Source organism: Diaphorina citri, unplaced genomic scaffold, assembly GCF_000475195.1.
Source record: "Diaphorina citri unplaced genomic scaffold, Diaci psyllid genome assembly version 1.1 scaffold2267, whole genome shotgun sequence".
Taxonomy (NCBI): Eukaryota; Metazoa; Arthropoda; class Insecta; order Hemiptera; family Psyllidae; genus Diaphorina; species Diaphorina citri.
Genome location: NW_007379692.1, coordinates 14870 through 28860, shown reverse-complemented (window position 1 = coordinate 28860; position 13991 = coordinate 14870). Strand labels below are relative to the sequence as shown.

The following is a 13991-nucleotide window of genomic DNA, read 5'->3' as shown; positions in this document are numbered from 1 at the left end:
TTGTCAAGGATGATTCCCTTGAGACTTTGACAACTTACTTGACGATCTCTTATGACTGAGCTTTGAGGAGTAGCTAGAGTAAAATAAAACTTTGTCTCCTTAACCTCCAAAAAGCTGTCATGAACTTTGAATACTTCTTCGACAATTAACTAACCAGCAAAGATATCATAAACAAAAATGTTCATATGAAGAAGAAATATCATTAGAAATCTCTTTGGTAAGAAATATCATTAGAAACTCTTTGGTAGGACTGTAGTCCCACCCGGCGGAAAATTTCTATCAAACTTTTCCATGCCTGGATAGGTGGGGCGGTTAAATTTTTTTTTTTTTTTTTTTTGTCTTAAAGTAATGCAAAAGCGGTTCCGAGGTACAATCTTTTTTGGTCAAGCAAATGGAACGCATAAAGAAAAATTGCTAAAATATATGACAAATGATTTCAACGGACTGAAGGTGGTGGAAAAAACAATGCTAAATCATCCAAGATTCTAACACTGATCGATCTTAATATAATAATCTACACTGAATTCCCTCACAACTTTGCGGAAATTTTCCAGAGGTTCAAGTTTCGAACCATCACCCTCTCGACTACAAAACAATTGCACAAACTAATCAGGGAGGCATGGATGTAAAGAGTCAAAAGGTTCGAACCATCGCCCTCTGGACTACAAAACCATTGCACAAACCGTAAAGGGAAGAGGGAACGATGATCGAAAACACAATTCAACTAAAAGTATTGCACAAGACATGGTGATTTGCTAATCAAGATATCAAAACTGAAAACGTCTCAAGAAAGTTTGGACAGTTTCGAATATTGTTCCTGTTGCTTTTTTACAATGGAAAAAAACTGTTTTTTTTTTTTTTTTTTACTTTTTTTTTTTTTTTTTTTTTTTTTTTTTTTTTTTTCAAATATTAATTTTGATTAATAGGTAGATTTTTCATGTGAATTTATTTTTTTCTCAATTTCCAAAGACCAAGGAAAAAGTTAGCGAAGGAAGAGAAAGGGTGATAAGTGATAAAATAGGGGAAGTAAAAATAGCATTAATTATTTCGGTGGAGATCAGGTAATGCATATGTTTAAAAAAATGTAAAAAAAAAAGGAAACAAAAACACGAAAGAAAAATTAAGTTCAGAATTTCAATGGCAAATCAGGGATTATTATACATTAGAATAAATTTGCCGCGATTTGGCCGCATGAAAAATTAATGCTGCTATTTGGCTGCAGTCATAATGCTGCAATTTGGTCGCAGTCATACGACCTCCGAACAAATCCGAAACACTTGTTCGCGGGTAATCGATTAACTTCGCAGCGCCGCGAACAGGCACGAAAAAAATTGTGAAAATTATCGCCAAAGAGAAATACCGCATCACACAATGCCAAAAAGAAAACAATTTGGCCAAAGAGAAACGAAACTCAGTCGCGGGTGATCGATTAACTTCGCAGCGCCGCGAACAGGCACGAAAAAAATTGTGAAAATTATCGCCAAAGAGAAATACCGCATCACAGAATGCCAAAAAGAAAACAATTTGGCCAAAGAGAAACGAAACTCAAAAGCCCACGAACACACATCCATAGAAGAAACAACCTTTCTTTGTCCTATCTACTCTACACAATAATGTTATCCTTTTGCAAAGAAAATTACAAATGAAACAACCTTTCTTTGTCCTATCTACTGTACACAATAATGTTATCCTTTTGCAAAGAAAATTACAAAATTTACAAAAGTTGTTACAAATTGAGAGTTTTGTATACAAGAAACACATTTATACCCAAGAAGACAAAATGAAATTAACAATATTGTTCCTAGCCAAAAGTACAGTCCATTTACATTGAAATTTTACACTCCTGTACAGTAACATAGAGAAGAGATTTTCTTTTTTTACTAATTTAAAAAAAAAATGGTACTTTTCTATTTACATGTTTTATGTAAAGAAACTTGTCTCATTACTTTTTATAAAAAATAACTTCTTTAATCGTTAAGTATTGACGGTTCCGTTTCCAGTAGAGAAACAACCTTTCTTTGTCCTATCTACTGTACACAATAATGTTATCCTTTTGCAAAGAAAATTACAAAAGGTGCCCTGACTAGGAGATGCGAACCCGGGGCCTCCCCCCTGCCCCTGACCGGGGGTCGGGAAGCCCCCCGTCGTCACCTGCGGGTAGACCCTGATTCCCGGTAACCTCTGCTGGGCCACGTAGTTCCCGGTGAATTGTTGCTGTTGCTGCTGTTGTTGTTGCTGCTGCTGACGCATGGCCAGCATTTGTTGCTGTTTGTACCTGGAGAAGTAAAATAGAGTAGCGTGAGTAAGGTTTAAAGCCAGCCTAGTGAGGTTGGAACTCTTGAAGGATAGAGCACCTTATAAGCGCTATGTTAGAGTTCTACCTTAACAGATAAGGTTCGTTCTGGGAACGGCTGGGTTTCTTCTATCCTATTCTCCTCTCTTAGATTTCGGGACAAGATCTCCGTTGTTAGAGTTCCCTTTGTCAAACAAACCTCTTCAAAAATAATTATAAAGCCAGTATAGGACTGAAAAATCAATTTTTTCTGGCAGTCTAAACAAGGTCTTATGTATTTGATTAGTTCTTCTTTTTTGAAGAGGTTTGATCGAGAGAACTGTAACTGATAAAGTCTTATCGTCCCGAAAGCTAAGAGAGAAGGAAAACAGGATAGGAGAAAACCAGCCGTTCTAAGAAATTTATTTTGAAGCAATTGTTTAGGATAAAAAAAAACTTTTACATAGCATAAAGTCCCAGGTTTGATCCTTAACAGTCAACACAAAAAGAACAAAATAGTGGGGCACCTGTCCTACTGACTGTGGGGCACATACTTGAATTTGCCAAAGCGCGTGAAAGGTAAAGAACCTACACCCACGTCCCACTTCAAGGAGGCGTTGACAAGGAAGGTCAAGGAGAGGAGGAGAAAAAGGAAGAAGTCTACAGTGAAGTTTATAATGTAATAGGGTGTTGCCATTATGTAATATTTTGTCAACTGCCTGTATTGTATTCACTTTAAATAAATAAATTACAATTACAAGTCTGGATTGGATTAAGTCTAGGATATGGGACAGGAAGGGAAAGAAATGGGTAATAGATCAGTTGCGCTTACTTGTGTGATGTTTCAAAGTCATAGAGCAGGAAAAATGAGGACCAACGGAATTTTTCTTTTTCTTCTACGACTTCTAGATACCGAGATAAATCGATTTAAATAATACCGATAAATCGTAAAGTTTGACGTCACGACATATGCTCCCGTAGGCGATGACGTCATAACTCATGACTCCCGCTTCGTTTGTTTGTGCGCAAGCGTTTCTGCGCATTTTGACATTAAGTCTGACGTCACAACTCTATGAACTTTTTAATTGAAACGGCAATTAAAAATTGAATTTTCGACCTTCTAAAGTTACTTTTTCGGAGTTTTGACTTCAGATTTGGATTTCTCACAACTTTTTACGTAGGAATCGACCTTTTATTAATAATATTTTCCCAATAGATCAGTTGCGCTTACTTGTGTGATGTTTCAAAGTCATAGAGCAGGAAAAATGAGGACCAAAATAAAGAAAAAAAAAAAAAAAAATTGCGATTTTTTTTTTTTTTTTGGCCCATCCTGTCATTTTTTTCCTAGTTTGATTGATAACATCTAAACCTCAAAATTTCCTTTGACTTCACTAAAAGTAGGCCATATTTCCCCAATAGTCACTATTCATTTACGTCAATTACGAAACATGTCCAAGGAGATAAATGGCACGAACACGGCCTAATTTCGAATTGCCTAATGCCTATTTTGTAGATCGCCTAATGTTTATTTTGCTGATTGCTAAACGGCCTAATTTCGAACTGCCTGATGTCCATTTTGTTCGTTATTCAATTTTTTGCTGATTGCTTGGAGACGTTTCAAGTATAGTCACTATTCATTTACGTCAATTAAGAAACATGTCCAGGGAGATAACAAATATCACGAACACGGCCTAATTTCGAATTGCCTAACGTCTATTTTGTAGATCGCCTAATGTCTATTTTGCTGATTGCTAAACAGCCTAATTTCGAACTGCCTGATGTCCATTGTGTTCGTCATTCAATTTTTTGCTGATTGCTTAGAGACGTTTCAAGATCCCTAAACAATTAGCAAAGCCTCACAAGATCGATAACATCGAGGGTTCTTGTAGCAGCTAGCTCAAATCCTATGGTTGATTGCAGTTCTGGACAAGGTAAATATGACTAAAGATCACCTTTCAGTACGATAAAATCGAGACAATCTAGGGCAGTGGTTCTGAAACTTTGTTTAAGGCGGAGCACCATGCGACTGCTGAAAATTTGACGGGGCAATCCTATAACATACGTTTGGAGTCTCGATTAAAAACAGAAAACGATCTCATTTGAGTTTCCCCCAGGGAGCGTGAATCAATCGCATCACCCGGGCCTGATATAGTGTGTGCTCATCAGGCGTCAGATATACCTGATCACATGACCTGATAGTGAGTGGCTGGCCTAAGGAACACGGTTATTCCAGTGGTAACACACTCACTTGTTTTAAATAGCACAAAGTCCCAGGTTTGATCCTTAACAGTCAACACAAAAAGAACAAAATAGTGGGGCACCTGTCCTACTGACTGTGGTGCATATACTTGAATTTGCCAAAGCGCGTGAAAGGTAAAGAACTTACACCCACGTCCCACTTCAAGGAGGCGTTGACAAGGAAGGTCAAGGAGAGGAGGATTTTAGGAAGAGAAAAAGGAAGAAGTCTGCAGTGAAGTCTGGATTGGATTAAGTCTAGGATAAGAAATAAAGAGAGATATGGGACAGGAAGGGAAAGAAATGGGTATAGAATAGAATTTAAGACATGGGAAAGAATAAGAACGTAGAATAGATTAGAATAGAGCATCTTACCTCCCGGTCCCGGCTGCATACTCTGCTGTACACCGCCCATCATTCGATTGCCGTCCAAGTCGAGACCCAGCTTGTCCATCTTGTGCTCGTGACCGTCCTTCTTGTAGCACGGGACGCACAGGTCGAAGTCCTGTGGGAAGACAGGAATGGTTAGAAATAAAATTACACTGAATAAGAGAGAAACAATTAAAAAAATGTATTTAACAAACTGCTCTAACACCACCCTGCGCTTCCACGGGCGACGCCAGGGGCGCCCCCGGGGTGAGGGGCGCCTGGGCGGCGGCATTGATGGCGGAATTCATGGTCATGGAAGAGTTCATGGCGGCCATTCGGCGCCGCATGAGCTGGGCCTGTTGGAGACGCTGCTGGAGTTTGTGTTGCTCCATCTTCCGCTTGATAGTGGCGCAGAACGGGACGTCACATTTGCTATTCTGTAAGGGAGAGAAGAAGGAGTATTGGTATTAGTAAAGGAGTTCACATTTGCTGTTCTGTAGGGGGAGAGAAGAATTATCAGCATTAGGAAATTGGAACAAATATCTAGAATACCTAGATCGTAGTTCAATGGAAGAGATTTGTCTGGTTAGGGGACAATGATCTCGGGAAGTTACTTTACAACTAACTGTAATTAAACTCACATGAAGGGGTAAACGCTTCGATGTGCGACACACTTCATCAGAAGACAGGGAGATACTGATGTATTTGACATTAAACAGAGAGTAGACTTCGTCTGGCTAGAGGATGTTAAACAGAGAGTAGACTAGTGTCTAGCTGTGGGACTATAGTTTCTTCTCCTCTCTTAGATTTCGGGACAAGATCTCCGTTGTTAGAGTTCCCTTTGTCAAACAAACCTCTTCAAAAATAATTATAAAATAAATAAAGCCAGTATAGTATAGGACTGAAAAATCAATTTTTTCTGGCAGTCTAAATAAGATCTTATGTATTTGATTAGTTCTTCTTTTTTGAAGAGGTTTGATCAGTTACAGTTCACTGATAAAGTCTTATCGTCCCGAAAGCTAAGAGAGAAGGAAAACAGGATAGGAGAAAACCAGCTGTTCTAAGAAATTTATTTTGAAGCAATTGTTTAGGATAAAAAAAAAAAACTGAGGTCTAAAAATTTAGATAGAAAGACGAAAAATGCTTGAGACATTTATAAAAAAGTTAAAGCAAAATTTTTGCATAAAAATTAAACACATAAAAAACCTGTTTAAAAACAATTGGATTTAGTTAGAAAAACGCTTCTTTCACTCACCAGTTTTGTTGCTGTTGAGACTGCAACTGTTGCTGTTGCGAGGCGTTCTGCTGCTGTTGTTGCTGTTGCAGCAGCTGCATCCTCTGTTGAGCGTTCATCTGCATCACGTTGGGGCCTGGGGGTTGCCCGGGTACGCCGGGTTGCTGTTGGGAGGGGCCGGGCTGTTGTTGCTGTTGGGACGGTACGGGGCCCCCGCCTGCCATGTGTTGCTGTTGTTGAGCCTAGAGGGGAAGAAATTCATCATGAATTATACAATCTAAATGACATTGGTTTTTATATCCGATAACAGTCACAAGTACCAAGATGTTTTCGCATATTGAAAAGTAATGATACCTGTTGGGACGGTACGGGGCCCCCGCCTGCCATGTGTTGCTGTTGTTGAGCCTAGAGGGGAAGAAATTCATCATGAATTATACAATCTTAATGACATTGGTTTTTATATCCGATAACAGTCACAAGTACCAAGATGTTTTCACATTTTGAAAAGTAATGATACACTAACTTAATGTTCCACCAAATCAACAGCTAGTAAGCCAGTTTATTTGGCAACCATCTTCAGCCTATTCGGGGGTGTAGTACTTAGAATGTTTTCGAAAAGAACTTTATCCTTCAAAATCCTAATGGCCGTGTCCACAAAGTGAGTTGAAACTCCGTTTAAGTTAAACTCTTGGATTAAGTAATCTGATTGGCCGATTATTTTTATTTTATTTCATTTTATTTTTTATTTTTTTTTTTTTTTGTAATCAACCAACCATTCAGAACATATAATCTGAGAGTTAAACTGAAACCGAGTTTATTTGAACACACTTTGTGGCCCCTGGCCTAAATAGAGAAAAAAATCCAAAATGAACTTTTTTTCAACTCTGTGCTTTCCCCAATTTTTACAATGGGAGGTAGGAATGGGGTCTTACCTGTTGCTGAGCCACCTGACCCGCGGCCTTCTGCTTCTGCTTTAAGAACGCTGCCATGAGTTTTAAATTATTATTATTATTTTATTTTTTTTTGTAAATATTTATTTTTTTAAATAAATATTTATTTCAATAACACATAAGGTAAAGGAAGTGTCGAGAATGATCCAGAAAAGGAGACTGCAGTGGTAATGGTATGGACATGTTGAAAGAAGAGATGAGAGTTACATGGGGAAGAGTTGAGAGAATGGAAGTGAGGGGGAGCAAAGGGCGAGGGAGGCCGAAGAAAAGGTGGAAGGATTGTGTGAATCAAGACTGTGAGTGAAAAAAAAATAAATAAATAAAATAAAAATAACAAGGCATTAGGTAGTCAATAGGGCTGCCTGGAAGAGACTGACATGAAACGCCGACCTTATTTAAGTAAGAAAAGGGTAGGAAGAAGAAGGTGAAATAAATAAGGTCAACTTACCCCGAGGTTGGCGGCGGACTGCACCGAGTGGAGCCGAATGACGAAGAACACCTCCTTGTGTTTTTCCATGGTGACGAAGATCTTGTTATTTTTGTTTTCTCTTTTTTTTATTTATAATTCTTACCTCTGTTTTCTCTATTTCTAGTCATAATCATATTTATTCGACTTACCCCGAGGTTGGCGGCGGACTGCACCGAGTGGAGCCGAATGACGAAGAACACCTCCTTGTGTTTTTCCATGGTAGCGAAGATCTTGGCGGACAGGTCGTTTCCCCCGGAGCTCTTGTTCTTCGAGGACGACTTGCGTTGACTAGACTTGGACTTGGATTTGGCCTTGACTTTCTTCTGGCCCTTCTTCTTGCCCGCGATCCCCTCGCCCTCGTCGTCCTCCGTGAGGATTTCCTGTGGGACGTCAAGAGGGAAGAATAATAAATCAATAATCAATCAATTAATATTTATTGTATTGATAAAACTCATTACATACAATTTACATAGGTATTACATTTGATATAAAAAAAAAAAAAAAAATTCATGGCTCCCGCTTCGTTTGTTTGTGCGCAAGCGTTTCTGCGCATTTTGACATTAAGTCTGACGTCACAACTCTTTCCTTTTTCATTGGCACAGCGGTTAAAAATTGTTCGACCTTTTAAAGTTACTTTTTCGTACTTTTGACCTCAGATTTGGATTTTTCACAACTTTTTACGTAGGAATCGACCTTTTATTCATAATTTTTACCCAACTGCAACTGCTCCATTATAGAATAGAATTTAAGAAATGGGAAAGAATAAGAACGTAGAATAGATTAGAATTTGCAACTTACCTCCCGGTCCCGGCTGCATACTCTGCTGTACACCGCCCATCATCCGATTGCCTGGGGTCATGGGTTGCAGCCCCACCCCATCCTGCCCCGGCCCTCCTGTCCGATGCAGTAGCTGAGTCCTCGGTAGGGGCTGCATGCCCATCATACCCGCGCCGGGGTTGCCCCCGCCCGCGTTGGGGACGAGCTGCCTCAGGCCCCCGGCGCCCCCTGCGCCGGCCCCCATGAGGTGGGGGCCCCCGGGCGGGAGACCCGGCCGTAGACCCCCGGCCCCGGGGTTCTGTTGGAGAATCACAGCGTTTCACATGAAGGGGTAAACGCTTCGATGTGCGACACACTTCATCAGAAGACAGGGAGATGTAACTGATGTATTTGACATTAAACAGAGAGTAGACTAGTGCCTGGCTGTGGGACTATAAACAGACTTCATCAGAAGACAGGGAGATGTAACTGATGTATTTGACATTAAACAGAGAGACTTTGTCTGGCTAGAGGACGTTAAACAGAGAGTACTAGTGTCTAACTGTGGGACTATTAACAGAGAGAACAGCTAACCCTAACTAGCCTAGCTAGCTGGCAGTTTCAAAGGGATCTCTCTGTTTTAAAGAATAAGCACAGGTCCTCACGATGGTTGACTGCGGTTCAGGACGAGCATGGCTAGAGACTAGAGACTATCACACCGGTGTATGGCAGATACAAAAAGACATCTTTTTTTTTTTATTCTGCCATCACTATTCGGTGAAAGCTAAAGCCGCTCAAACAACAAGAAACACAACAAATATAGGTACTCACATGACAATATTTCGCATGGTAACAGCACAGGGCCTGCAGCTGTTTGCAGATCGGACACACGCCCTTCTCCTTCTTCTTGCAGATCTTCGAATGTTGCAGCACGCGCTTCATCTTGTGACACGACGGAAGCTGACAGTTGGCATTGCGGCAGTTGAACGCATGCGTCAGGGATTGGATGCAGCGCAGGATGGAGTGTTTGTGTGCGTCTTGGTCCGCCACTTGTTTCTGATCGGACGGCGCGGATCCGTCGTCCAAGTCGAGACCCAGCTTGTCCATCTTGTGCTCGTGACCGTCCTTCTTGTAGCACGGGACGCACAGGTCGAAGTCCTGTGGGAAGAGAGGAATGGTTAGAAATAAAATTACACTGAATAAGAGGGAAACAATTAAAAAAATGTATTTAACAAACTGCTCTAAACATGGAGTTGCCATACGATATCAATATCAATATTTTGGTAAAATAGGTATGAAATATAGAAAACGCCAGCCTAGTTGACTGGTTGATAGCGCGTCTTTATCCTGAAGAGATCCTGTGGGAAGACAGGAATGGTTAGAAATAAAATTACACTGAATAAGAGAGAAACAATTAAAAAAATGTATTTAACAAACTGCTCTAAACATAGAGTTGCCATACGATATCAATATCAATACCTACATATTTTGGTAAAATAGGTATGAAATATAGAAAACGCCAGCCTAGTTAACTGGTTGATAGCGCGTCTTTATCCTGAAGAGACAATGTTCGTTCTAGGAAAGGCTGGCTTTCTTCTATCCTGTCTTCCTTCTCTCTTAGATTTCGGGACGATAAGACCTTAACAGTTACATTACCTTCTATCGAACCTCTTAAAAAATGCTAATAAACCGGTGAATTGAAATGTTCAATCTATCACTTACATCACAGATGGTACAATGATACCGGGTTTCCACCTGGTTCCGACAGTTGTTGCACGTGTACACGAACTTGTCCGTGCTCTGGTTGTGCAACTCGAACAGCATCGCCATCGTAGAGAACTTGGCGCGCCGCAGAGACGAAAACTCGTAGTGACGGTCGCGCGCCATTGTCAGGAACGCGTCGCGCCCGTCCATCAGATCACAGTTAATTGTCGGGTCCGGGTCTTGAATAGGCTGAAGGAGGAAGAGAATAACAATCAATGTGATGACCTTTCGATTTATGACTTTTTTAAGATTTAAATTATTTTTTTAAAAAATACTTATTTCAATAACACATAAGGTAAAGGAAGTGTCGAGACTGATCCAGAAAAGGAGACTGCAGTGGTAATCGTGTGGACATGTTGAAAGAAGAGATGAGAGTTACATGGGGAAGAGTTGAGGGATGCAGCATTGTAGGATTTTCCCAATATCTCAATAATCCTAAATCCAATGTTTACCTACCATGCTGGCACCGGTCGCTATGCGCATTTACTCATTTTCCTCACGAGGCTGAGTGATTACCTACCATGCTGGCACCGGTCGCTATGCGCATTTATATGTCATAGCTACTCATTTTCCTCACGAGGCTGAGTGTGGGCCATTGTTCATACAACATTTGGACTGGCACCGGTCGCTATGCGCATTTACATGTCATAGCTACTCATTTTCCTCACGAGGCTGAGTGGGCCCCACGCAATAGCCAGTCACGGAATCAATCCTTTGCTGATACAAATTTCTTGACTCCGCCGGGAATCGAACCCGGGTCTCCCGCGTGCAAGGCGAGTGCAGTGACCACTACGCCCTGGGAACTGACAATAATCAGCCAACAGGTAGACCTTTTCAGCCGTAGCTGTCAGGTCTACCTGAAAGTGAGTGGCTGGATTAACTGCTAAAATCTGCAGTGACGGTGGTGTTACCCTTCATTCGTGGTGTTACCTTTCATTCGGCGAGTAACTACCAACTTCACCCGCCTACTCACATTACCCTCACTCAGCCTGAGTAGGGTCGGGTAAAGTTAGCTGCACGAGATTGCCCAAATGGCTACTACCCATCTGAAAACCAACCACGCGCAACATTGCTCAAGTGATCCATTGGGATCTGTGCATTCAAAGTGCTACCTCATCGGCTGTAGACAGTGTTAGAAAGGTATACCATGCCAGCCTAGTTAGCTTAGTTGGTAGTGCGTCTACCTTGTAAGCGCTAGACCACCGGCATAAATTAAGTTAAGGTTCAGCCAGCCTAGCTAGCTTAGTTGGTAGTGCGTCTGCCTTGTAAGCGCTAGGCCACTGGGCTCGATTCCCGCCCGAGGCGGATTTTATCCTGATGGGATAATGTTCGTTCTCGGAACGGCTGGCTTTCTCCTATCCTCGATTCCCGCCCGGGCGGATTTTATCCTGATGGGATAATGTTCGTTCTCGGAACGGCTGGCTTTCTCCTATCCTGTCTTCCTTCTGTCTTCGATTTCGGGACGATAAGACCATAGCAATTAGTTCCCTCTGTTAAACCTCTTAGAAAAAAAAGGTATACTATTCTTCTGTGATATTTTCGGTGCTCACTGCAGCATTGTAGGATTTTCCCAATATCTCAATAATCCTAAATCCAATGTTTACCTACCATGCTGGCACCGGTCGCCATGGGAACTGACAATAATCAGCCAACAGGTAGACCTTTTCAGCCGTAACTGTCAGGTCTACCTGATAGTGAGTGGCTGGATTACTGCTAAAATCTACAGTGACGGTGGTGTTACCCTTCATTCGTGGTGTTACCCTTCATTCGGCGAGTAACTACTAACTTCACCCGCCTACTCACATGAATCTCACTCAGCCTGAGTAGGGCCGGGTAAAGTTAGCTGCACGAGATTGCCCAAATGGCTACTACCCATGTGAAAACCAACCACGCGCAACATTGCTCAAGTGATCCATTGGGAACTGTGCATTCAAAGTGCTACCTCATCGGCTGTAGACAGTGTTAGAAAGGTATACTATGCCAGCCTAGTTAACTTAGTTGGTAGTGCGTCTACCTTGTAAGCGCTAGGCCTCGGGTTACTGGCTTTCTCCTATCCTGTCTTCCTTCTGTCTTCGATTTCGGGACGATAAGACCATAGCAGTTACAGTTCCCTCTGTTAAACCTCTTAGAAAAAAAAGGTATACTTTTCTTCTGTGATATTTTTCTCGATATTTTCAAGAGTGGGTTGTTTGAATCTTTCAAAAATTTCAAGATAATATGTACGGTATTCTAAAGATGATTATAATACGTATACGGTATTCTAAAGAATAATATAATACGTACGGTATTTGCAGCTTCCTGAGCCGCCACAGCCTTCTTCTGCTCCTCTTCCTCCTGGTCCAACTCCTTAATGCTCTCCTCCAGGATGTTGGGCCAGAAGTCTCCCTCGAAGTAGGGTAGCTCGGACACGGACACCATGTTGTCTTCCATGGCTTGCTTGAGAATATCCTGCGAAACGAGAAAGGAAAAGTTAATTAGAGTGGGAAAAAAAGGGTCAATTAGACTAGAGTGGGGAAAAAGGTCAATTAGAGTGGGGAAAAAGGTCAATTAGAGTGGGGAAAAAAGGACAGTTAGAGTGGGGAAAAAAGGACAATTAGAGTGGGGAAAAAAGGTCAATTAGAGTGGAGAAAAAGGTCAATTAGAGTGGGAAAAAAGGTCAATTAGAGAGGGGAAAAAGGTCAATTAGAGTGGGGAAAAAGGTCAATTAGAGTGGGGAAAAAAGGACAATTAGAGTGGGGAAAAAAGGACAATTAGAGTGGGAAAAAAAGTTAGAGAGGGGAGGGGAGATAGAGGGAAGAAAAAAAAAAGTTGATCAAGAGCATTTCAGACCACCTCTGTAGACAAATGGTAAAGACCACTCACTTTCCACTGAAAAAAGTCAGACTGAAAAATCCTTTTGGAAGTCCAAGTCTGGGACCTGTCGTATGAATGACCGGGTTCACTTTACTATAGCCCAGACTATGCGGCGAGGCCTGCTGACATGCGGCCTCTTCTTGAACCTAGGGAAGAGAGAACAGGGGGTCGTTGAACAAGTTAAGTAAACTTTAAGTTTATCCTCATAGGGGGGAAAAAAACACAAAGTTGAGACCACACAGACATAAAATAATAACAATGAAGTAAGATGGGAGCGCTTGGCTCCATAAAACTAAAAATATATGTAAAGTAAACGTCAAACTTATAGTCAGAATTTCAACTCAAGGTCCCATAATACAAGTACCAAAACCTGATATTATCCTCACTATCAGGTAGACCTGACACCTAATAGTGTGTGTGCTCATCAGACGTCAGGTATACCAGATCAGATGTACCTGATAGTGAGTGGCTGGCCTTATATGGAACGACAACTGCTCTAAAATAAATCTATTCAATTTGATACAACTTGCATTAGTAATTTAACATTTTTGAGCAATTTAATTTAAGTACATGTACTTATCATTGTCATTTGTAAATTAAAGGTCCAAGTCTTTTTTACCAATCAAACAGCCTAGGTGGCGTAGTGGTCAAGACGCTCGCCTGGTTAACAGGAGGGCGTGGGTTCGATCCTAGCCGAGGCAGGGAACTTTATCCTCATTTATTTGAGAAGATAATTTAAGCTGGTAGAGAACGCCTCCGGCGTTAATCTCGCCTAGTTGTTACCTTCAACTCAAGATTTATCCTCATTTATTTGAGAAGATAATTTAAGCTGGTAGAGAACGCCTCCGGCGTTAATCTCGCCTAGTTGTTACCTTCAACTCAAGAGTCTATTATTATTAAACAGCTTAACAAGCGCACTTACCTTGAAATCGACCACAATCTTCTCATCGAATCCCTTCTCGAGCATTTTCCGATACCAGTCTTGCAGTTTCTTTGGCTTAGGTATCTTCTGCTCGTGAGGATGGCAGTGGAAAATGTAGTCGTCGCCTTCCGAAGGCGGACACGCCCAGATGTGGGCCATGGTATACC

At 41.3% G+C, this 13991-nt stretch overlaps 1 protein-coding gene across 1 annotated transcript in view; it reads right to left on the bottom strand.

The window, feature by feature from the left end:
- LOC103518601 (histone acetyltransferase p300) overlaps nt 1-13991 on the bottom strand; it is a 32452-nt gene that overhangs the window by 3598 nt on the left and 14863 nt on the right. Inside the window, exons 16-24 of the mRNA XM_026830356.1 lie at nt 13825-13990; nt 12333-12497; nt 10008-10238; nt 9117-9443; nt 8359-8604; nt 7679-7909; nt 7043-7105; nt 6132-6352; nt 2070-2275 (exon numbers count right to left, since the gene is read on the bottom strand). Coding sequence (XP_026686157.1) covers nt 2070-2275; nt 6132-6352; nt 7043-7105; nt 7679-7909; nt 8359-8604; nt 9117-9443; nt 10008-10238; nt 12333-12497; nt 13825-13990 — 1856 coding nt within the window. The remainder of the gene's footprint in view (nt 1-2069; nt 2276-6131; nt 6353-7042; nt 7106-7678; nt 7910-8358; nt 8605-9116; nt 9444-10007; nt 10239-12332; nt 12498-13824; nt 13991) is intronic.